Consider the following 27021-nt stretch of genomic DNA (forward strand, 5'->3'; position numbering starts at 1 on the left):
AACCCTAAGTGTGTCTGTTATTAGGCTATAACCATTAGAAGAACATAAAGGAATATTATGCTATATCCAACAATAACTTAGAAGGCAACCACCACAAAAGAAAAGCCAAAAATTCACTATAAAACCCAAACAAGAAAGTAGAAGAGTGATACAATTCCATGTTATTGTCACTGTTCCTGTTCAGAAAAAAAAGAAGGTGCAAGCTATTCAAGCAACTACGTAACTCTTATAGTATTTTTTTAAATTACATAACATTTTTCAACAAAAAAAGAAACTTAGCTCTGACCTTCCAAAATCTGGAGGGAGATCGGTAAGCGACATATCATTGAGTCCCAGAACTGTCAGGTTCCGTAGCTGAACAAAACCTGGAGGTAACCTAAAAAACACAAAGAAAAATTTTATTTTGAAGCTAACGCAAATACATTTTGAGACTTATAACATTAGATTAAACCACTAAATTAGGTTCATAACTAGTATAATTTACAGTTCATAACGTATTTATAAGTATATCTAACTAAATTATTCTCTTTTTGTAATCTTTACATATCAGTAAACCATTTCTGACATTCAGTGAATACCACTAACCAGCCAGTTAGTAATTAGTAAGCATCCTGACATTGAATTCAGATAGCTGGTCTGAGATTTAATTACAGGAATTCAAACGTTTTCATCTATTTCACAACATCTGTCTCACTTTCTTAATTTTAGAAGATTAGAAGCATGCCCAAGGTCATAATAAAATTAAAAAGATTTCCACATCATACAGATAAATTTGAACTGTATTATTATTGAATCCAACTCGATTCTTTCCATGAATTTTTTACAAATGCCAGGTATACTTTTAAAAAAATTCATGCAAACTATGTTCAACATTCTGAAAATGACTGTTTCTCTCTGAAGAAATTGTTTTATCTTTCACAGTATTATTCTAATTTTTCTCTCTACCCACTAAGTTCTTTTATTCACTTATTAAATTAAAATTTTGGTTATCAGTATTCAACGACTTTCTACCTTTTAGTCTGGTACTTTATAACAAATTGCTTTTACTTAATGTTCGGTCATGTTTTGAACTTCTGACCATAATGAAAAACAACTCGCACCTCATCTAACATGTGATGATCTACAATAAAGCATAATCATCTATCTTGTGAAGAAAAATAATAAATAACATGTATTGGTATATATGCATTATGAAAATTACTTAATGTGTACGACTAGACAAAATAAAGTAAAACAAAATACTTAAAAATAAATAAAATAAAACAATAAACAACGCAAAATTGATTGTAAATAAATGTAAGAATCAAAATGAGAATATATTATAAATAACTACAACTAACTTCTATTTCTTCTTTAGAAGATCTTTTGGAAATATTTTCATTTTCAGCCATGTTTCCGCCAGACAAAACTGTTAAAAGGCTGAAGCAGGAACCACATAGAACCCTTAAAAGATCTTTCACCCTGAAGAATGGGAAGACATGAATTTCAATCAAAGTTAACTAATTAAAAGCAGAAACCCTCTAATATCCTAACAAAAAATTCTTCATCGAGATTCCTCACTTAGTAACTAGGATTGAACAGATATTACTTTCTGAATGACATTCAGTCAACTCAACCACCTATCAATAACACTAATAGACAAAAAAAAGTTTTTTAATGTTTCTTTAAGTGTGATACCACTTCTTAAATTGCTATTTTGCATACATTACAGATCTGTAAATACAATTTTCTATCACCCTTAGCATTAAATAAACTACGCTTAAAAAAAAATTAAGTTAAAATATAGTTAAAACCTGTAAAGTTTAAAATTTTGCATGGCCATACCTGTGTTAGAATGATTTCGCTGATGCTTTTCTTTTATAAATAGTCTCAGGCATATACCGAATTAATGTCCACCACTAATTAGCTAGCATTACAGTATTCCACTTCCCTTTATAGCAGCTTTCCATCACCGAAATGTCTTGGTAGAAACATTCACAGTGTTTGTCACTTACGTCTCCAAGGTTGTCCAAGAAAAACTCCACATGAATAGAGGAAGTGTATTTTCAAAAAAACATATTACAACCCACAGCTCTGTCTGTATTAAATAAGAAGTTGATTAACAATATCGTGGTAATTGTTGGATTTTTGTTTGGCGAGAAAATGTTTACAAACGTCTTTAAATGAAGCCCAAGCTGCACTTTTTACATTATTTAACATCAAGTTAAATACATCATCTTTGACCAGTTCTCTTATTTGAGGAGCAACAAATATTCCTTCTTTAATTTTTCCTTCATGGAAGTTCAGAAACTTCTGCCTGATCTACAAAAATCCGGGTCTATTCTTCAAAATTTTTCATTAGTTCTAGCTTGATATGGAGAGGGGGTAAAAATATTTTTTTGGGTTCAACTAAGGGGCTCATGAATAATATTTTTCCCATTTGGAGTTAAGTTGTCTCGTTTCTTTCACTCTTTGTTAACATAATGTTTATCCCTAGTTTTGCTGTCCCATTCGCAAAGAAAACACATGTACTTAGTATAGCCTAACTGCATGCCTAACAAAATATCTATAACTTTCAAATCACCACATATACTCCAGCTATGTTTTTTATAATTTATTTTTTCAAGAATGTCTTTCATCACATCATATGTCTCTCAAATTAATATCATAAGCGATTGGAATCGAAGGATATTTGTTACCATTGTGTAATAGAACCACTTTTAAAATATACTTGGATGAATCTATGAAAATATGCCAGTTCTAAGGTTTATAAACTTGTCCTAAGTGCAACATAAGCTCATCCATATTTGTGCAATAAACCAAATTATTTTCATCAATAAAGTAGTGAGAAAGTTCTTTTTGTTGGCTTTGAAAGCTCGAGTTTTTTGTATTATTATTTTTTTTTTAAGTAGATTCCAACCTTGCAATCTTGAACCTAAAAGTTCGCCTTGATTTTTTGATAAATTTAAATCCCTAACAAAGTAATTTAAATCACCTTGTAATATAAGATGTCGCTTATTGGAAGATAATTCAAAATCAAAGTCATTGTTGTCTTCTTCACTACTGCCTGATTCTTCATCGTTGCTTTCGAAACATACATTCTCAGATGGCTCAGAAACTGGAATAATTTCACTGTGAGGTACAGGCCTGATTGCAGATTGCAATAAAGGATATTTTACAGTATTTTTAGATTTTTTAGAAATTCCAGACACAAAGCCTTCTGTGTACCTTTCAGCCATCCTCTTAAATATACAGAACAATTAGTGCATATACTACATGAGGAGCCCACATCTTATCCTGACCAATTTTACACCGAAAGTACAAATGACGTGCTTTTGTAATAGTAGCTGTAATGTTTTTTTATTTGATTTTACAGTAAACTCACCACATACATAACAAAAGGTATCCACATCATTTACACAATTTTGAGGCATTATAACACTGTACTGTTAACAAACTTAAGACAGCAATAAGATTGAACAAAATTAATTCATTCCTAAAACCAGTGCTTAATACAAACAACACAGCTGTGTTTTCAACTACATGTTTTGACCAGCAGAGACATGATTAATCTTGTCCATGAAGGCTCAGTCTTCAGTATTAGATGTGATGTCATAATATGTGACTATGATATGACTTAATTCTTTGTCTAGTATTGTTTATTTATAGCTTACAAATTATGTTAACAAAGTTAAACAGTAAAAAATGAAATAACAAAATAAAATAGGAGCTTAAAGAAAGGTAACTATACGTTGAAAAATGAAAAAATCCTTTATTTAAAATTAAAAAATTTTTCAAAACTGGTGGATGATAGAAATATTCTGAGTTCATAATCATTTTCAGCATCAAAAAAACATATTAAAATCATGTATCACAAGTTAGCAAACAAAAATTATGTTTATGAGTGTAATAAATAAACTGTACATATTATGAAAAACATGTTACCAAATAATACTCGATTAAGCAAAGGTGTAATGAAGTCCAAACTAGAACAGTAACATAATTTTTTTTTTGTTCATTTAGTTTTTTTACTGTTAAAACAGCTACACCAAAAAAAAAAAAATTTTTTTTACTACCAATGAATAAACATGTAAAAACATTAATTGTGTTATTTGTAGTTTTGAATATTAACTAACCATTGTAATATAAAAAAGATTAAGATTGTACAATTAAAAATAAAATACCTATGACAAAACAAATCATTGTAAATCAGTGTTTCTCAACCTGTAAAGCATTACCCCATAGGGGGCATGATAACACTAAATGGGGGACGCAAGCATATTGAAAAGAAAATATTACTAAAAAATTTATTAATTTAGTGAAAGGAAAGCAACACAAAATACATTTTAACATAATAAATAATAAAATACACACATACACTGATATAATACAATTACAAATAGGATTGTATCAGTACTGCACAATGTATATAATATTAATAATTAACTTATCAATACTAAATTAAAAACAAGTTTAAGTTAAAATTAAAAAACAATTTAAAACAAGACTCCTTTGGGCCTGTCTTGCAGAACAAAGTTTTTCAAAGGAAGGTTTAATATTAAAAATTGACACTCTGAGTTCTTTTTCTACATTTATCTAAGATGTACATTTTGTTTTCAAAGCAGCTACCACAGAAATTCCAGTTTCACAAAGGTAGGATGTTGAAAATGGTAGTAGTATACAAAATGCTCTTGTCTTCATTCAGAAAACTCATCATCCACTTCTGCCCAAAATTCAGTGATTTATTACTAAATTGTCTTTTGATTTCGCCACTTGCCGTGAAGTCTATGAAGATTTTTTCTTCAGCAGTTGAGAGCCCTTCAGGAATATTTTGAAATGGATCACTAACCCACATATAACTTGCTACCAAAATGTCGTCGCAAGAAAATACTTTTTAAAATTCTTTGCCAGCATGACTTAAATCATTTTCAATGGTTATAAAAACTTTCACATATTGTTCTTCAGCCTTGTAAGTTTTAACACATTCATCTACATTTTCAAACATTTCTAGGTTTTTTCTTTAAATTTCTGTTCCACAATTTCAATTTTCAACAAAAAGCATTTAAGACTTTATCACTCGTATCCAATATGCATATTTGCTCCTTGAAGATTCAAGGTATTTAATTTCTCGAATATGTCGACCAAGTATCTCAACTCCATTATAAATAAATCATCTCAAAACTTTTAGGCTTCCAATTGGTTTTCCTCTTCTATAAAAATGGCAATTTCATCTCTTAATTCATAAATACGTTGCAAAACGTTACCATGTGATAACCATCTTTACTCGCAATAAAAAGTAATCCTAAACGTATTGCACCCATGCCTTTACAAAGTACAGAAATGATTCTTGATTTTAGGGGTCTCATTTTTATATAATTTACTATGGTTACAACCATCATTAGCACAATATTCAGAACAGGACTCATTTCTTTGGAAGCCAAAGCTTCTCTGTGGATCATGCAATGTGTCCAGAATCACTGTGGAGACTTTAGTTTCACAAGTGTTTGTATACTTCGGAATCTTCCAGACATTGAATGAGCACCGTAAGTGCATATTCCGGTGCAGTTTTTCCACTCTATGTTTGTCTCGTTTATAAAATCATTTAAGATAGCAAATAATGCAATTGCTATATTGCTTTGAGTTCTATTGGTTTGTAGAAAAGTAAGGTCTTTTTTCTTCATTTACTTCAATACTGGTAAACCCAAAACTTAAGTATTCTTGAGAATACTTTCTTCATTTCATTTTCACAACCACACTCAGCTGTGCACTTGATGCTTCACTATCGCCTAATGCTCGCTTACCCCCACTTGAAAATTTATCCATGATTCTGTATAAATCTACTGCTGTGAATATTTAATACTGTGAATTGCAATTAATATGCAAATTACAACGTACACATTCACGATAGATTCAACAGCGATAGAAGGATCGACTTGACTGAGACAGGCTGAAATTGAATGAGATGCAGCATTTATACATATTTCCACAGAAGTTCCAGTATGTTTTGAGTCAAATCAGAAATTCTCACGAAGCCAAAGAAGAGTGTCCGATATGGTGGATATAAGCAATAGAGAGGCATTGATTCTGGTTGTCAATGCAACGGATCAGTACTGCCAAATATCAATAAATTTACTTATTCTTGATAATTTTTAAGGTTTGTAAATAAGGTCGTAGTGTAGCTGTAGTAACAAAATACTCAAAATACATTATTATTGTATACATTGTTATTGTATGAGAAGGAGGCCCGATGAAAATTGGGTCGCAAATACTGAAAGGTTGAGAAATGCTGTTGTAAATGAATAAACCATACAACACACAATTGAAACAACAGATATTGTACAATATTCTAAGCTGCTGACAAATGATACTGAATGTACTTGAAAAATTTGCATTCTAAATTATTTAAAACTTTATATAAAAAAAAGATGCCCATTCCTAAAAGTAGGGCATCATGTTTTTAAAACATAAATTTTAGTTTCAAAATGAATAATTAACAAACATGGAGACATCCAAAATAGATTAAGCAATTAAAACAAAAGTAAATTAAAATGTTCAACAATTGTTATCTCATTATTCAGTATGACACAAGAGCTAATCACAATTCTTTTCCTTTGTAATTTATTATTATGATTCCTAAAAACATTCTTTCATGTTTCTTCCCCTAGAATTTCAACAAAAAAAGATGAGGTAAATGAAATACATAAAATGCCAGATCCTTAGTTAGAAGTAAACCCAATTGCTACTTAAATATGTCAAGCATGTTATTATTGTGTTATTATGTTATTATTCATCCATTATTTAAAATAATAAAGTTCAAAAATGTCCTTTTTTATATAAAATTAAACATTAATCAGTTTTACCATACAATGTCTGGAGGCATTGATGAGATGTGATTATTTACAAGAATGTTAAAAATATTTTGGAACAATACCTAGTGAATATCTTGATAATTACTATCTTGTTTAAAACATATCAAATTACAAGGTATAAAGAAAAATGACTAAAAGGGGAATGATTAACAATGTATGCCAAAACTCTTGTTTCATCATACTGTCCTGATCGCAGATAACAGATTCTTCAATGGATAATTGAAGAAGACAAGGCATTCAGGTTTCATTACCTAAAAGAACAAGTGATTTAGTTGTGCATACTTCCAAGTATTTCATAATGGCTACTAACTAAGCCATTATTTTGTGTGTGAAATACTTTTTTAAATGGTGTTTAATAGCATGAAAATTATAATGAAGGAGGTCAACCTTTATAAGACCAAAAAATAAAAAGATAAACTCAATGCATTTTTCAGGTTAAACTTAATTTCAGTTTTAATTTTTATTTTAATTATTTTAATATTTTTATTAAAAGAAGAAAAATTTCATAAGAGTTCAATAAACTTTTTATGTACAAATCCTTCATGATAGCAATTTTTTGGGATAGATAAAATAGCATACTAGATTTCATGAAACATACTTCAATAAGCAACATTGTTTTCTAGACATCTTGTTAATTTTTTACGGCATTTATAAAGAAATACAAAACAAATGAATTTCAGATGATACAGAAAAGGGCGTAGAAATTTTAAACTGTTGCTGAATCATTGCCAACTACCATAACATAGCAAATCGTTAGTTAAATTACATCAAATTCAAATAGATGAAATCACAAAACTCTGTATTACAGTAATTAAAATGTACAACAAAATTCGAGAGTAAAAACACATACCATGAATTTTACTTTTATGATAAGCTACAACAGATCTGATATAATTTAAAACTTTTTTAAGGCAAATTACATCACCGAATGTTTAATATACTAAAAAAGATAGCTTAAATTAGTCAAGAACGTTAAAAGAAAGTTAATAAACCATTCATATTACTCACTTGAAGAACAAAGGACAATTGTTAAACAAAAAAAAAGAAGACAACAAAGAAATTACATTAAAAGAACATCCACAAAAACACAACTACAATCAATTTTTTTTTCTTCAGAAATTAACCTTTAAGATGTAGTTTGTATACATATCTACTTTTTTATAGCAGCATACAGTAAGTGCATTTTTTTTTGCACTTGCAAAAAAATTAATATACTATCAACAAAAAATAAAATAAAATTAAAAAAAAATAAAAAGCTAAGTATGTAATTAAAATATTCTTTTTATAATGAATTTTATAAATGAGCAATACTTTCTTTGCAACTGATAGTCAAAAAGGTTTCACAACAGTTTAACATTCAATGATGAAACAAATATGTAAATAATAAACATTCAAAGATTTAGAAGTCAGAGGAAGCTTATTCTGACATCAACATTACAGGAACACTGAGGTATAAAACATATGACATTTATTTAAATTAGCCCACAACGGAATTTTTTTAAGTTCTTTCCTCCACCAGTAGCATATGAATTAATAAGCTACTTAGTGATTAGTCAAGCTTTAAAATTAGAACAATTGTTTTCTTACAATCTTTATCACCATAAATCAGTTTTATAATTTACACACACTCAAAATATAAATTACGTCATCACCTTAATAACAATGTTTTGTGTTAATTCTCAAATTTTTGTTTAATTAGGGAAAAATATTTTGATTCCAAATATTTATATCCTAATTCAAATTACTGACAAATACAAAACTCCGGGAATGAGTATTTAAAGAAATAAATGTGTATCTGTATATTTTATATGCACAATCAAACACACACATGCGCACTTGTTTGTTAAGGCAAAATAACATTTTAATCAAAATCAAAGCATAAACAATTTCAAAATGTGTTAAAGAAAAGAATTCTGAAAATCAGTAGCATTGGTATGAGTATGAAATGAACAGGTATCTTATGACACAAATTAGTGAAGAAGTTTATGACAAACTCTTGCAAAAAGCAAGTCAAGATTAGTGAGCCATATTAATACGCTAAGGCATCTGTAATAGTGAATTTGTAGTGGAAAGAAATGTAGAATGAAAGATACAAAAAAAAATATGTGAAACAATATTTAGAATATAAGAAATATATAAAATCATGTAGGATGAATAAGTTTGTAGGAGCTGTAATGGCAATAAAAGATGGGTGTATGAATTTAAAGGGATTGAGAAGCGCATCACATCAATCGAGTGATAAGACAGGAAAAGAATTTCAAAAACAAATCAATATTAATAGATACAAATTTGGAATGAATGAATAATTAAACATATTTTTGAATTTCTTATTACCACATACAATAACAAGGCTTCTTATAATACAATTTACAATATTACTAAAATAAAGAACAATATTCATTAGTATACAACTACTACTTTTTCAGATTATCCAGAATATCATTTACCCAGATATTTTTGGTCCTGTTTAAAAATCTCCATACAAACAAGGACACACAATATTTCCTTTTTGTTTATAACTGTGGGTAATAAATGTGCACAGAGTAATTATAATGACATCTGTAAGTTATAATAATGACTAACAGTTAAATACATTCATCACTTAATAAGCTGTAAGTGGAACATAAGGATTTTTTCTCCATTATATTATTCTCCCTGGAGCTTTTACAATTTCTTGTTGAAAACGCATTTTTTAAAGAAAACTCAAAACAGGTTTTTATGTATTACTGGCATAATACAACATAATTTATGTTGTACCTTATAAATCAATTATCTAAGATAATTTCCCAGAAGTAGGGTATTTTTTCGTTACAACAATTTTCTTAAAATCAATTGCATGACATTCTGCATTACATCCTTGTTATCTCTCCTAATAAGTTTAATTTCACTGATAATAATAATAAGAATAAGCTTGTTTGAAAGCTTTGTATAAACAACAACGAGAAGAGCATCATTGGTTTTAAAATTAAATTCAGTGTTGACTTGTTTTTGAGAACACTTTTACCTCAAACTCTTATATATATATATATATATATATACACACACACAGAATGATTCCAAATTTCATGCCAATCTTTAGGGAGATGATTCTATAGCCAAAAATAAGTAACAAAGTTCAAATAAACATAGGTCAGACAATGGTTCATTAGAGAGTTTCGACTCGCGAAATATTCAGCCCTGCTTTCTATTCACTCTGTGAAATTAAACCGTACAAAAATTCTTGGGGTAAATTTGATGCTTTTATCCAAGAAACTGAATAAAAGTGGTCCCAGACCTCTATCTCAGTTAGGTTTTAAGAAAAACAGGGTAAAACATGAAAAAGTTCTGTCGAAAAATACACTTTTAGGTTTCGAATAAAATAACTTTGTTAATTTACCAATGTAAATAAACAAAGTTATTTTATTCGAAATTTCTAGTATGTCAAGACTAGAAATTTTACAAATAAAAATTTCTAGTCGACTTTGTAGAGAATTTAATTCTGAGAAAATTGTTATAAATAATCTATTAAAATTAAATACAAATTTAAATTAAATTAAGAAAAATTCAACTTAGAATTAAAAACATTCAACACACAATTAAATTAAAAACAAAACACCCACACTGAATCAGAAAAGTGATACAATTTTAAACAGAACAATTTTCTATGGAGAAAATTGAAACTTTACTGTTTATATTTGAAAAAGTGCAGACAGTATTTTCTCCGGCTTTTATATCATTTATATAAAAAAATTAACAAGTAATTTTGTTTGCTTGCAATTTTTGAGAGAAAAGAAAATAAGGACAGATAGTTCCTTCTTTCATCTCATGACAACACAATAATTACCAGATGTCTTATCTTTGACCATTTGAGCTCACTTACACATTTTTTTTTTTTTTTTTAAGCGTGCAAACTTTTAGATAACATTCTGCTTCCATTACTTTTGCAAAACTTAATTTAAACAAAACAAGTTTTTAGATAATCAATTTTTAAGTATCTGACTTAATGTCAAGTGTTAAACTGTTAAATTAAATTACGTTCTGCAAGAAGTTGTAAAAGACATATTCTTTTTGCAAAATACTTTTAAATAATATCTAAAATTTAGTTAAGATTTTCTAATCAGAATATTTTTAAAAGAACAAAGTTTTATTTCACTTTATTTTACCGAACAAAATATTTTCAAGTAGTGAACAATTCAATGAAAACACGTAATTAAATTGGAAAATTAACATGATTAGAATTCATTACACACTCAAAAAGGAAAAATATTTTTTATTAATGAACTTCACTTATTCACAGAGAAACTAAAACACTAGATTTTTTTAATTTCACACTTGACTTTATGGAATTTAGCTGGTGCAGACGATCAAGAACAAATAAGGCAAGAGAATCAAAATTCAAACCATGAAAATGAAATAAATCACATAATTTGGGAAAACAACCTGTGAATAACATTATTTTTCTTAAATTACTAACTAATGAATTATTATTATTTTGTACGAGGAGGAAAAGGAAAAGATTTAAGTATTGTAGGATCAAATCTCTATGATGTTTTTATTATATATACATTGATAAATAAATTTTATAACAATAATTTTTTTCTTATAAAAAATATATATCGTGGCTGATGTTAACATAAGAAACTATTATTTTTTATGAAAACTTGATTTTTTTTTATCAAACAATGTTTTTTAAAAAAAAAAAAATGATCAAATCACTTTAAGCTTATAATCTTCTATAATATTAAAAAACGAAAATGAGCACATAATGCCACAAATGGAATGATAAATACATCAAACATATTGATTAGTTACAGTTGTACCAAATTTTGTAGAGATTAGAATCGACTAAAAGCAACATATTTTATAATTTCTATTGATCGATTTCAGTTCTAACATTAACTTTCTTCATACACTGCAGCCATAATTTAGCACAGTTATGTAATGAAATATTCATCATTCAAAATTTCGTAAAACAAAATTTCAATTAACCACATCATGTCTGACAAGATTTTTAGTTATTATATTAACTTCCTTCTTTTGACTACTGAATTAAAGTTGGCAAACTTATATAAAACAAAATTTTATTTAGAATAATATAAACAAAATAAAAATTACTTTAATGTAAACAAGCGCATTATAAGGTTGTAAGATACCAATCAAGACACTAAACAAATCCTGTTATTTATACCACACAAAATTAAGCAGAATATCAAATATTATTGATAAAAAAATAAATATACATACATAGATAATTTATTGGTGAGTGGGAATAATGGATTTTACAGCAGATATTTTAGAAAATATGTACATATTCATATCTTCTATATTATACCATTATGTCCCAGATCATTTACTCTGGAAACTTCCTCTTTAGTAAACTTTATATTTATCACATAAAAAAATTTTCTATAACAGAAATGTAAAGCTATTAGTATTAATTCAAAAGCAATAATTAAAAAATTATAAAAAGTCATGTTATGGCTGAAATGATAAGGTTATTAAAAAAATACATTCGATTTTGAATGTTAAATGGGGTCAATAATTAAAAAAAAGAAAATGGCAAGGCCAATCTACTCTTAACAACACTTCAAGAGCTCATTTTTTGTTATGAAATATCACTAAAACATTTTATGAAGCAGAAAATAGGTTTCTAAATTAATCAATCAATCATAGGAGGTGATAATCACCCATTAAATTTGATCATAATCACCTTGGGATGGGATTGCTGCTGAAATCTGCAACCTGTAGGGCTCGTAAGTTCTTAATGTTTTCTGGAATGTCAGGTATGTCTGAAACAAAAAAAGAAAGAAAACACTTAGGTTAGTAAATGTAGGCACATCCAAAAATATATGATCTTATAATAATTGATGTAACTGTAAAATTCCTTTGAATACTGCATTAAGGTTAGAACATTTTTATTAGCGAGCTGAGTTTATATTCTGATTATAAACTCAGCTTTTTTTAAAAGCTGATAAAATTATACTAAAAAAAAGAGCAATTAAAATTATACTAAACCTTGTCTCATGAAATCGTGCAGCAGATATAAATATGAATTCAGCATGTATGAGTAATATCTCAGTAGTTTAGGCTGAGTAATTCTGTCACTCCTACGTGCAAGTGCAATTACTGCTTTATGTGTATAATAATGTACAGCAAGCTATCACTTGTGTGATGCCATGGCATGCTGATGATAAGAGATTAAAATTTTGTTGAGTCTTTGTTATTCACATTTAATAACGACAACATCATTTGATAACCATTATTCAGTTCAGTGGAAGAAATTATTTCAGTCTATGTTGTTATCGTGTTACTCTGTGCAGTACGATACTACAGTTACATAGTTCATCATTTTTAACACTGTTATTTTACTCACTGTTATTTTAATTAATTTTAATTTACTCTGGGTTTTTGTGGCAATGGGGTTTTAACAATAAGTGATTCTGTCGTGAAACATAAAGCTAGAAAACCTTTAAGGAGCTCCTAAAAAAAAAATCAGCAACGTACATACAACCTAAAAATCAAGATAAACCTGAAATTGCAGTCAAGAGACACATTGCTTGGAAAGCAAGTAGTGCAACAGGCGTTAGCGAAAGAACAATGTTTAATATAATGAATAAACACGAAATTGATGGTAAATATGTTAGCCCTAAAAAGGCTCGAAAATTGTGAATCGAATTGTGCTCGAAAGTATGTAAAAACGATTGAAAATTTCGACCATTTTACTAACCCGCTATCAGAAAAAAGTTCATTCGTTTAATTTTTTTAACGAGCTTCCTACTTGAATGAAAAATATTAAATGCCGAGAATACCGATTCCGAACTGCCGGATGTTTCTAGAAGTACATCACATCGTGTTTTAAAATCAATGAATTGTCGATGTTTCATGTCCCGAAAAAGTAATTCTTTACTGACCGAACGCAAAGATATTATTTCATTAAGCGATTTCGTGAAGAGGGCAAGACAATTTATTATCTAGATCATTCGTTCTCAAAGTGGGCGATAAAGCCCCCTTTTGGGCGCTGGAGTACTTCAGAAAATTGGGAACGTTCAGGCGGTCTAGAAAGGCGATGGCTAATTAAAAAAAAAATATTTTTTCCTAATATTTCAAACTAAAATTAAATACTTACTAAACTAGTACAAAAAATTAAAAGGACACCTATATTTTACGATAACAAATTATTGTATTCGAACTACTTTAACTTTGCAACCAAGAGGCTTAGAGAGAAGAATAAAAAAAATTAAAGCTTGAATGCTCTACTTTTTGACAGTATACTTAGGATTTTAAAAATTATCAAATTAAAAAAATAATCAGTAAGAAGAAAAGTTTGAAAGTTTTTCTTCGAATTCGACCGAACGCATAAGGGAAACGAAATGTTTTCAGTAAACTGCATTAAAATCGTTTAAAAGCTTAAAACTTTAGTTTTAATTTCTTTTTTTGTATGTCTTTGAATTGAAAGCTTTATTTTAATTATTGTATTATTATATTGAATATGCTATCACTATTGTTGTTATATTACTATATAGATAAACTCGTAATGTTTTTGAAAGCAATTTTAATAAAAATACTTCCAAATATGATTAAATATGCGTTTTAATTGCTCTCATTTAAAATGTAAGTTTCAACTCACAAATAGGATACGCCACGTTTAAAACAGTAATTGTAACAGCTGTTTTTGAGAGCGCATCTTAAAAACAGCAATTGCAATCATTATTTTTAACAGATGGTAAGTTTTAAAAATTTTGGGGTGCGCTAGAAAATTTTTGATTCTCAATGTAGGCGGTGGGCGAAAAAGTTTAAGAATCAACGATCTAGATGAAACTTGGGTTAACGCGGGACATGCGAGGGAAAAGGTATGGGTTGATAAAGAGATAAAGAACGCGAAAGACGCTTTTATGAAAGGTTTGTCAACCGGTTAGTCAACTGGAAATGAATGGTAACAGTTTTATGCAGTTTTAAAAAAATTGTCCAAATTGTTGCTGAAGTATCTGTCGTACTAATGGATAATAGCTCTAACACGCCTGAAAACTGAAATAACTCGAAACGATACTCGAAAATCGGAAATTGCCGAATGCTTAAAATTGAAGAAAATGGCATATACCAAAGACATAGTTCTACTTTTAACGAAAGTTAAAGAGAACTTTTAAAAAGAGTAAAATCAGTTAAACAAAAATATATTCATTATCAAGTAAATGAAATCGCAAAGTAAAAAAATCGTGTCGTGTTGCGCTTCCTCCATACCATTCTAGTTTTAACCTGACACAATTGATACGGACAAAAGTGTGTAAGACTGCAATCGGAATAATAACACAATATTTAAGTTAAGTGATGTAAAAAATTTACTTATAGCAGGTGTCAATAGAGTAGATGTAAATGCTTGGAAAAGTTGTATTCAACGTTTAATTGAAAGGAAAAAACCACGGGAAGCGGACAGTTTGTGTGCGAAAATATTATTGAAGTTACTGAGATAAATTTGGGAAACGACTGCAATAGTTCAATAGACAGAAGCTTATCGAACATTGAAGTAACAAATATTTTTTTCTGTTATACTTAATGAAATTTTAATATAGTTGTAAAGTACTTCCTCAAAATTTTATTTTTGAGGTAAATAGATAATTTTATCACAATTTTCTAATTTTTGTTTTACAAGTTATTTTTACTTCATTTTTGGGTTATAGCGAACAGAAGTGTTTTTTTCTGAATAGCGTTAAATTAAACTATAATCATCATGCTGTTGTGTTTTGGTTTGCTGCACGGTTTCGTAAGACAAGGTGTATGTATATACACTGAGTTCAAGTTATATCCTTGTGACAACAATATTGTTTACGGTAACTTAATATATATAATTTTTAGGTTGTGTATAACATTTTTATATTAATGTGTAATATAATTGTCAGTTGTCGATGGACAAGACCATAACTCAATGATTTACTCGAACTGTGGAAAACGAACAACAGTAACACTGCGGTTATTATTCTCTTCAGTACAACTTCCTACATATAGAAAAAGAAAATGTGGAACATCTAGGATTGATTATACACGTATACAAAAATCTTGTCACAACTTGGAGTTTGGTGTTTCTACTACCTAAAGTGAGCTTCTCACCGATAAAATCCAGCTTCTCAACAGGTTTCGCGTTCAACAGTTTTGAGCTAGACGTGATGGAAATTTGATTTTATCATCAAATTAGCAACAATGAAAATAAAAGTAAAATAGAAATCATTTTATAGTTACACGATGCACCACTCCATCGCGTCAATGTTTGGGGGCACATATATCGGTAAGTTACCTATCGCTGGATCGAGAGGGTAGTGTTGACTCCTGGACAATAAGAAAGCCTTTTTTTTTCTGGTTCAGAAAAAATCTGTTATTTGTAACACTTCACTACAGAATCACTTAGAATGTAGAAGGTGGTGATTGTGATATGATCGAGACGAAGGATGTTTTCTCAGCAACAAGGATGCTCACATTTAAACATACACAGTGTGAAAAAACAGTTATTTTTTTCAAAGACTTCAGACGTTCACAGAATGTTTTGTTTTTAATTTAATTTTTGAAATCCTGAAAACTTCTTTCAATGATCCTATTCACAAATGGAATGAAATATGACAAAATATCTAGATATTTGAGAAAAGTATATAGAATGAATCCTATATGCACTTTAAATATTTTTTAAAGCATTGAGTCAGTGATAGCATCATCATTAGGTAATTCAAAACGGTCGAAGATACAGTTATTTTTTTTAAAGTAGATCTTAAATTAACCTTCTTAACAGTGTTACTCTTCAAATTTCTAACGATACCAAAAAACTACATAAACTTAAAAATAAATACAAAAACGATCGTAACTGAAAACAAATTAAATTTTTATTTATTTATTTTAATTCAGCTTTATTCCATTAATAAATAAATAAATTCAGCTATATTCCATTTCTACTATAAACGGTGCATTACAATAAATCTAGCCGCATCAACCTGGAAAAAGGGGAAGAAATTCAGAAAAATATGAAGAAAAAGCAAGGAAGAATTCTTCTCATTTGTACTAATAGAACAGATAGTCTAAGACCGAATGAAAAGCAGTAACAATTTTGAAGCAAGAAAGATTATTATACTACATTAAGAGCATATAAATATTTTCATACAAAGAGATATGTTATCACAAAAATTGTCAATATTTAACTTACTCTTATAAAACGTAATCTAAAGAATAAAACCATAAACTACACCCTAAAATAAGATAATAAACATAATTTTAAAAAATTAAACTGGAACAAGTAAATGTAGCACCTCTTCAAAAACTATTAGAAAATTAACCTGTTTTAGGAAGTAAAAATCTCATTGTAAAATGTTAGTTTAAAAGAGGTTTAGAGAAAAACAGGCATCTGCCTGGTGAATAATTAAAAAAAATGTAATAACATTTATTAAACTTGGAACGTAAAAGTGTTAGAAAAGAAAGTAATAATTACTTCATTTTAGTTTTAAGCGGCTAAGAAACTAAGTTTCAATCAGGAAACTTGAATTTTCCACACACAAAAAATCTTAAGAATATACAATAGTTTTACATATATATATATTATCCAGCAGATCTTTTTTTTTAATGAACATTTCGAAATAATTTTATTTTTTCAGTTTTTTAAACCAAAATGTTTTTAAAACGAAGCAAAAAAAAATTATCGATAAATACCAATTTTTGTACCGGCATGCACAGTTGGCATGGCGCCTCTATGTGTCGTGATGACGGTGGCGTTTTTAGTGTCACCATATGCTTTCCTGAGGGAGGTGGAATGGGACCTGGAATGTCTCCCCCGCGCCGACAACTCTGGAAACCGCTTCTCTCACCTCCTTTTCGGTTGTGTCTACGTCGAGGTCCTAAATATGGACCACAGTCCATCTGTCACCCCTAGAACGTAGGTCCACCTGAAGTTCTGCTGCCCGATCTCTCAGAAGAGTGGTGAGTTCTCCTGCCTTCTGCGCTCCTTTTATCCTCACCTATAATTCTTCATTTCGGCCTTTTCGGAGGGAAAGGACTTCGCCTGCCTCTTCCTGGGTGACTTTGTTTTTCATTGTTCTCAACAGGTCGGCATAAGTCTTTCCCTCAGCCTTAATAACGATAGTCTTGCTATCAGTTACCGGTGGTGTGTCCCTTCTGGTTGAAGCCGATCTTGAGCGAGCCCGAACCGAGTCCCCCAATCTGGGCAGGACCATCTTCGGGAGCTCCTTCTCTTTTCTGGTCAGATGTATGATCAATTTCCTTATCGTTGTACCCGCGGGTCCCGGTGGAAGCACGAAGACCGGAGCCCTAGTTTTCACCTCGACTCGTTTCAACGCCCTAAGGAGAGTGGCGGCTGTAGCGCGGTCTCCTGCTGATGAGTCGTAAAGGACCGTGTATCTAGTCCAATTAGTAGAAACATTATCTTCGTCTAGAATGGTGGTATTGTCTATGCTGATTGCCCCCGGTTTAGCGTTAGCATATTTTCCGCTAGCAGCACTAGGTATCATTTGCTTGTTCAAGTCTACAAAATTACACCTGTCAGAGTTATCAGATTGAGGGTCAACGGAAGTCACTCTATTCATGGCCCATGTGGACCAGCGACCAGGCAATCTATCGATTGTTCGTCGGTCAGATCGGATTCAATAATGTCCGTCAGTTCTTCTGCCCTGGAGTGTTCGGTCTGTGTCCCCTGTGATTTAGTATCCACGTCAGCCATTACGTCATTAAGATGCTGAAAAGACTTATTTATCTCCGTCAGCTCCCTCTCGTGGACCTTTTGATGATTCACCATAGACTTGCCCAGATTTTGTCTAAATGTTAAAAGGGCATGGCCCAGCCAATAAGTATCCCACAATGTAGGGGTAGTCTCCTCTTCCTCGGAGGAACCGGCTCTAACTCGTTTAGTCCCTCTGAGATCCGCTGTCTTCCATCCTTTCTTCTCTGGGGGGCCAGAAGGCCCGGAACCACTTAATTCCATCCCCTCTTCCATAGGGAAGGAATTAAAAAATCACCAGTATTTGTATTGAACTGTCGGCTCAATTCCATGTCCGTAGATACCCCACTCGTGGGTGGAGGTGGGGGTTTGGGTAGGGGCGACGGGGGGATTTGAGGGGGGGTCGGAAAATGTATGATCCCGAATCTGTCCTCAGAAAAATTCGGGGGTCGGGGGGGATCGAATATGTATCCGACCAAAAGTGCCCCCAAAAAAATTGGGGGGGGGGATGCTGAACGAGCAATTAGATCGAGGTATCGTTACGCTACGGAATAATGGTTTTCTGCACGGGAACTTAAAGGAGAGCTTTTAGAAGAAAGTAAAAAATGTAATACTAAGAAAAATGTTGGTTTTTTTAAAAAATGAGCCGTTACCTATTCCTGAACGACAAAAACCCTACTCGTTGAATTATTAGTTTAATTTAACACTAACATTCTTGACGAAACAGATATCACCATGGGACGAATATAGTACCTCGAATATAGTACAATTAAAATAAAATCGCACTAAATATTGAAAACTTTATTTTCGTCTATAGCGACAGCTAAATGACATTGAAACGTTATTAAAAGAGACGTACAGATTCTGGTTTGTATGTCAAATGGTCTCAAATAGTTTTGTACGTTGCACATGGCCTTAACATCCAAAGATAATAATGCCTAACAAAAAGGAAGAATTATAATTACTTACAAATGGAAACGGATTTCAACAAACCCATTACTTTCAAATACAATTAATCGATAAATAGGCATTTAAAATTAAAATATTTCCATTTTATACATAAATAGCATTTAATCAGCTATTTTATTATAATGTAAATGGTAATGAAAAGAGAACATTTATTTATTTTCTAAGAAAATAATCAGACCGTCCAAAATTAAATTAGTAACAAAAATAAAAACAAGAAATAATACTTTTCAATGTGTATTTAAAATTCAAACCCGTGATTTTTTGACAGATTAGACCAAATTTAAAAATTTCTAAATAATATCCAAAAAAATTAATTTAAAAACTTTACTGAATTCACCTTGACTAATTTCAACTAAATCCGATTAACTTTTTAATTTATTACTTAACAGATTTCGCTTACAAAAAAAAAAATGTTATAGCCAATTTTTATGGTAATACTCAGTCCGATGATCGAATCGAACGTGAAATAAAAGTACAACTTCAAAGAATTTAGTCATTTAAGATTCTTTCAACGAATAAAAAAGTACTAGTGCAGTAAAAATATTGCATGAAGTTGGCATCCGAGTGATTTTGATATACACAAACATTGCGATTAACTTTTCATTAATTACAGAAATACATTGCATCGCTTAAATTTGAGGGCACAATAACTTGAGAAGTAAGAAAAACAGTTCAACAAAATTTTCGATGCTCATACATAAAACAAAAATCATCATCTTTAGGTTCGAAGTACAACTGGCGAAAAGTGAGTGCACTAATAAAATAATATTACCTTTTAGTAATAAATAAACACAGTACATTAATTTACCCGTAAAATAAAATAGAAATTACACTCGATTGGAATTTTTTAGTAGAGTGATAAACGACCAACAAATTTAATATTAAGACATCTAATTTTATTCGTAGACAGTATATGATATTCCCAACATATATGTCACTCCCAAAACTATCACTTTTGACATAACAAGAACCCTGTGCCAAGCTTACTAATGAAAGCGAGTGACACGGTTTCCCGTCGCTTTCTTCACCGAAACGAACGTATGTGAGCCAACCGAAATACAGGAAATTTTCTGTGATTCCTTCACACCGTTTACCATAGGGAGGGGACCGGCTCCACAGCGAGTGAACATCATTACTCTTATAAAAAGGCAACTTTTAACCAGTACCTTTTGTACCTAAGATGCCATACAAACGCCGCTGCCAAAAGATGAACAGGGATAGATAATGTAAATCGACAAATTAATTTATCCTGTCGAGAAAAACTGATTATATATATTGCCTCTACTAAGTAGACATTTAAATTGAGAAAACCTTTAATTATTAACGTTATTTTAATCGATCCAAAATTAAAATACAAATCAATACCGAAAACGATACTGTATCTTATCAAAACTGTTATTATATTACGAAATTTGTTGACCTCCACAGATGAGTATCGGAATATCTGAGAAGAAAAGATTAGAAGCTTTTGAAATGTGGTGCTATAGGAGAATGTTAAAAATCAGGTGGGTGGATAAAGTGACAAATGAAGAGGTATTACGGCAAATACATGAAGAAAGAAGCATTTGGAAAAATATAGTTAAAAGAAGAGACAGACTTATAGGCCACATACTAAGGCATCCTGGAATAGTCGCTTTAATATTGGAAGGACAGGTAGAAGGGAAAAATTGTGTAGGCAGGCCACGTTTGGAATATGTAAAACAAATTGTTAGGGATGTAGGATGTAGAGGGTATACTGAAATGAAACGACTAGCACTAGATAGGGAATCTTGGAGAGCTTCATCAAACCAGTCAAATGACTGAAGACAAAAAAAAAAAGATGAGTAGTATCGTCCGTATCTTTCATGGGGAAGGTTCTGGGTTCGAAACCCGCAGGCTCGGCAATTTTCATACGATAAAAAAATTTCCTATCATACTCCCACGCAAAAACCTTGAGCTTAATCGGTAATCATATTAATAAAATAAAATAAAAATAAATAAATAAATATATATATAATAAATAAAATATGAAAAGGTAATATTCGGGTACATTCATAAAAGAGAACCAATTAAAACCAGACATAAAAAACAGAACAGAAATAAAACAGAATCGGCAGACAGAACAATAATATTATTAATATAGTAAGACGTACAGTATTATTACTATTAAACGCTGAACCGTTTTAATCGTTTTAATTATGATTACTAGCCTCAGCATTCATTTACATTATTTTATAAGAGGATTAGAAATATTTAATCATCTACTTGTAGCCCAAGGTTCGCAACAAGAACAGCTACAGTAAACTAACATTCAACTTATTCTTATTAGAACACTTCGGCCTCGCTAAATGAAATATTTTTTTTTAACTGAAGATCTCAAAGAGTTATTCAGACATTTTCTCTTTATTGCGCTCTAACTCAATCCGTATAAGGATGATGTTGATCGAAATTTTATAGCATTTCCTAACTAATGAATTTAAAATATCTAAAATAAAACAAAACTCACAAAATCCACGACACATCCAGTGTTGTTCGGGTACCAATTTACAGTATTTATCACCAATTTTTTGCATTTCAAAAAATACACCTGGAAGTGTACATTATTCTCCCTTCCACAGCGCACAGCATTCTCTCACCAAATGAAAATATCTCTAAGTATTATAAAAAAAGATGAATTTGTTTAAAGCGACTCGATGAAAAGCGTAAGACCTGGTTTTACTTCAGTTATCAATAGTATAAGAAGCTAACATTTATTTACGAATCGGTAAAACAGTGAAATATTGGAGAATTATTTTTTTTTTTTTTTGTACATTGACCGTGTAAATAAAATAAATGTATGATACTAAATAGTTTTCGCTGAATACCTTTAAATAACCGATCCAAAAAATATATTCCAATCAATTTCTATCAAATAATAAATTATCCTTTAAAAATTAAATTCAATTAACGATCACTCACAACTTTAATTTTTTTAAATTTATTTCGTTTTTCGGATAAGTCTTAGACATTTTGTATAAAGTTAAGCTCGACTTCTAAATTTAACATACAATAATCATATTTTGGTCCACTCGTTTGGATTACGAGAACCAATTTTATCCTATTTTACACCTCGGTCCCGGAATTCTTTTTGTACAGCCATCGGATGACGGCAAAAAGCTTCCGAACATGTCCGTATTATTACATTGTGGTCTTAATGTTTTCCGTTTTCGAACCATCAGGTGTCATAACTAAAACCGACGATGACTACTAAACAAAATAAAAATGCTTTGAGGTCCTCCTCCGACGAACGAAAACAACGGAAAGGCAGGAAACAATCTTTTGGAGATCTCGATACCTTTACTCGAGATAAGAGCAGCTCGTTACTGAAGATATAAGCTATCCTAAACGGACTCAAATATTCCTGAAAGAACTCTTACCCTCCTCAGTAACATACGACGTAGGAAGTATCGTCTGTACCGTAAACCATTCAACAGGTTTCTTACTGAAGATTTTTACAGTTCATTTATACTTTGTTTCCTCTATTGAACCTGGAGACGGTACTGGTCCATCGTTTCCCGCAGGAAGGGTTATAGTAATCTATCGTTTTTCGCTACATATCGCGCAGTCTTTCTTATGACAATTGTCAAGCATTTCGTGACAATTATGAAGCAACAAAGTTACAAGCGGTATTGTCCAAATCGCCTTCTCTCCGAGCAATGATCTTTAAGGTACGGCCAGAATCTACAACGGACAGATTAAAGGTGTCACTTCTAAGACTGAAACTACCCCAGATTCGGTGGGTGTGAAGCGCCTAATGGGCAAAATTGCATCCGGAGCGATTTCCCAATCCATCCTGACGTTAAATGCCGTTAGAGCACTTTAACGTCAGAGTTTAAGTAGTTATGCCACTTTCAGGAATGCTCGTGACTCCCGAAGGTAACCTACAACCGTTTAGCTATTGCATTTAAATGACAAATTAAACGTGCAAGTATCATTATTAAACTAACGTAATCAAAATCATAGCCGGGATTTTTGTAGAGCAAATTAAATTTCGAAGGTAAACAACTTATACTAACATTAATTTTAACTTAACGTTAATTTTAATGTTAAATTATCGAGTAAAAAGAGCCGAAAAATCATCGCCCTTAAAAAAATCCGCATGAAAATGGGCACAGTCAACATGAAAAATTTGTTATTAAAAAAAAAAATGTGTAAAAGGAGATTACTTTCAAGTAACTAGCCCTCAGATAGCAAAATTTTTATATTTAATGAGAAAAAGCATTCATTTTCAGAAAATATTGTTAAATATTCTTCATTGATTTACAGATATAAATTTTACACCAAAAAAAAAACGAGAGTATGCAAAAAACATTCAGCGGCAGTTAAATTAATTTACTGATCCTAATCGATAACGTGTAAAGGACAAATGTAAAGTCCTGATCGATGTTTGAAGGGCGATGCTATCTTAAATTTAGAACACCGCTCGAACGTAATCCGTCCAATACAATGTACATTACAAATAAGAATTCGTGGAATAATAACTGTATTTAGATATGAGGATAAATCTGACTGCTAAAGATGACTAGCGTAAAATTTTACGTACAATAAATTCGTGAAGCGTGAAAAACGTGACAAAATAAGGGTTAATATCGGAGAGAAATAGAAGTATATGAAAAATACTAAGAGAAGATCGTACGATGCGAACGTTGACCCGGTCACTGTCACTCATATCCAATCCGAGAGCGGAAACGGTCATGCACTTGTGCGCTCACGGTTTTAAAAGCTGCAGCATCGGGTATGCAATTTCAAAACTTCAACTAAACTTCGATCACAAAAAACGCACGATTTCACATTTTCAATCGATTTCAGTTTTATCGCACGATTTAATTTCAAAAGGATAAAGCGATTTCACGTTTTTTACTATCTTATTATTTAGGAAATTTTTAAGGGAACCTAAAACATATATCCAGAGGCCTAAAACATATATCCAGAGATTTTATATACACGATTTTTCAAAAAATAACGGCCTAATAAAAATATTCAAGAAGATACGTTATTATTAACAATTTGTTCAACTCAATCTCATATCGATATGATCGATATGAACTAATTAGAAAAAATTCTTCGAAAAAGATTTTTCTTTGCGTAATTTAATTTATAAAATTTAATAGCATAACGCAGCGTAAACAGTAAAGAACACAGTTGACCCACAAATTCAGGCTCACGAAAACCCAAACCCGACAAGAAAAATAAATATTAACCTACGTCAATCGGCAGGCTGCCGTTTCAAATAACTACACTCAGAAATCCAGGACGAAAGCGTTGACATTTTTTATAATTTGGAACGCGAAAATAATATACATCTAGCGAAGTCAATTTCTAAATTTTTTTATTTATTCTTAATTGTCGTCTAACAAAAATTACAAATTAAATTAGAATTAGATCGACCGCTTCAAAAAGTGTAATCGTAGATCCGTAACACATGACATTTGGAACGAAAATAAAGGCGGAATGTAAGCATCGAGCTCCGGAATGGAAGATTAAAAAAAAGTAACACGCATATTAACTCGACATGAATTCTAAACTTTTTTTTTTTCTATAGTCTAACGCATTTAGACACAGAACTCATATATCTTCAATATTTTTATAACTAATTTTTTTTTTTTAATAAGAATAAATTTAATTAATTTAAAAATATACTGAGAAGTTTTTAATACAAAAGGGAAAATTACAACATTAATAAAAGTTTACATAAGTTTACATAGTTTTACAGCCGATATTACATCATCATAAAAAGTAGTGCTACGGTTCGCTTTACGAGGTACGTAACACACAATACAGACTATGACGCAATAACTACTGAGGCCCGAGAAAGGAATCGGCGAAGATTACATCAGATGCACTCAAAGGTGGAATAAGAACTCAATATAGATTATACTTGAGTAAGCTCAAACCTAATATTTGAGCATATGCTAAACAAATAAAACGATACAGGAATACGGATCCATTTCGTAAATGAGGTATCAAAAGATTGATCCATTATCAGTAAAACACAGTCAGTAATGTAAGTACAACTATATTAAATACTTACTCATAATTATTTTTGTCGATAATTCTCAATAATGTAAAAATCTTCAATCGTTACCGAGTGAAAATTACAACCGACTTAAAAAATAACAAAATATATTCGTACTTTCATCGACTACAAATTTAGATGTTTTACGCGATACACCCTACTAACGAACGGAAATTCAAGAAAAAGAGAAAACCTTATACAGCAGTACAAGTAGTGGAAAGAAACAGACATGCGTAAAACGAGATGAAAATGAAGCAGTCGTCATAAAATATTCAATGCCTTCATTACACGTACATTTTAAAGAACAAATAACGCAGAAACATACAGAATGCCGATGACAAAATAACTAGTAACAAGAGAAAAAAAAATCTTTTCTTAAAACGAAACAACATTCCAGTAGCCCAGCAGCGCTACATTTTAAGTGAATTTTAGCAGTACAAGATTAAACAACAATTTCATAACTAATTACGTTCTAATCCATTAAAATTAGTTCTAGTAACAACAATCACAAAAAGGTTGTCGTTTAAGTTATCGATATTTATTTTATGCAAATGCAAATAAATTATTAAAGATCAAAGATATATTATTAAAAGAGAACAGTTATGCGATTAAAATTTTCGGTAAGCCACAGATTGGATCTAGCAGTAAAACGTGCCATCGGAAATCGGCTGAATTCGAAGTCGAAAATTCTTAGGTTCAAATCCTAGTAAAGGTAGTTACTTTTATTCGATTTGAATACTAGATCCTGAATATCGGAGTTCTTTGGTGATAGGGGTTCAATTAACCACACGTTTCAGGAATCGTCGGCCTGAGTCTGTTCAAGATTACAGGTTTACCGGTACACTAACAGTTACACTCCAGACGCTAATGACTTTAAATGATGATGCGACTATAAATAAAAAGATAATAAAAAAAGTTACACAATTTTTCGTTACTAAGTTAAAATTTCGGTAGAAATGTAAGTTTCAGTCGTCAATGAATTCTTCTACGAATATATTTAATCCTTTATCGCATATATGCATATTTTATTAAAGGTGTTATCCGATATTTAAAAATAAGACTGTTGAATAGAACAGACGGAGTTATTTAACAAATATTTTAAGTTCACCAGGAAAAGGGGGTTACCAACAAGGTTAAACTGCAGTCACATATTTGTATAGAGTAGAGGTAGTTGTACGTAACAATTTCTCAAATTCTTGACCTATCATTAACATCCGCTTACGATTGAGCATGCGTTTCAATATTTTTATCAAAGAAAAGTTACTTACTACCAACAGGTACAAATATTGAGGAAAGGTTGTGTTCCGCTTTTGTAAATAAGTTGCAACAAAGGAGTTTTAAAAAATGAAACCTACCTAATTGTTCAGCAAGAGAAAATCAAGATCGGTTGATGAACTCTTATTACAGATGAAATTAAAAACGTAGAAGTATGAAGTCGCAGTCGAACGATACAGGTTCATTCCCAGCAGATTAATTCAACTTGAGAATAA

General features: G+C 30.7%; 1 protein-coding gene across 9 annotated transcripts in view; it reads right to left on the bottom strand.

Moving 5' to 3' along the window:
* LOC142328405 (protein lap4-like) overlaps positions 1-27021 on the bottom strand; it is a 492228-nt gene that overhangs the window by 259433 nt on the left and 205774 nt on the right. For all 9 annotated transcript variants that reach the window (XM_075372138.1, XM_075372147.1, XM_075372166.1 and 6 more), the window contains exons 3-4: positions 12538-12616; positions 287-376 (exon numbers count right to left, since the gene is read on the bottom strand). In XM_075372138.1, coding sequence (XP_075228253.1) covers positions 287-376; positions 12538-12616 — 169 coding nt within the window. The remainder of the gene's footprint in view (positions 1-286; positions 377-12537; positions 12617-27021) is intronic.

Source organism: Lycorma delicatula, chromosome 1 (genome assembly GCF_047948215.1).
Source record: "Lycorma delicatula isolate Av1 chromosome 1, ASM4794821v1, whole genome shotgun sequence".
Taxonomy (NCBI): Eukaryota; Metazoa; Arthropoda; class Insecta; order Hemiptera; family Fulgoridae; genus Lycorma; species Lycorma delicatula.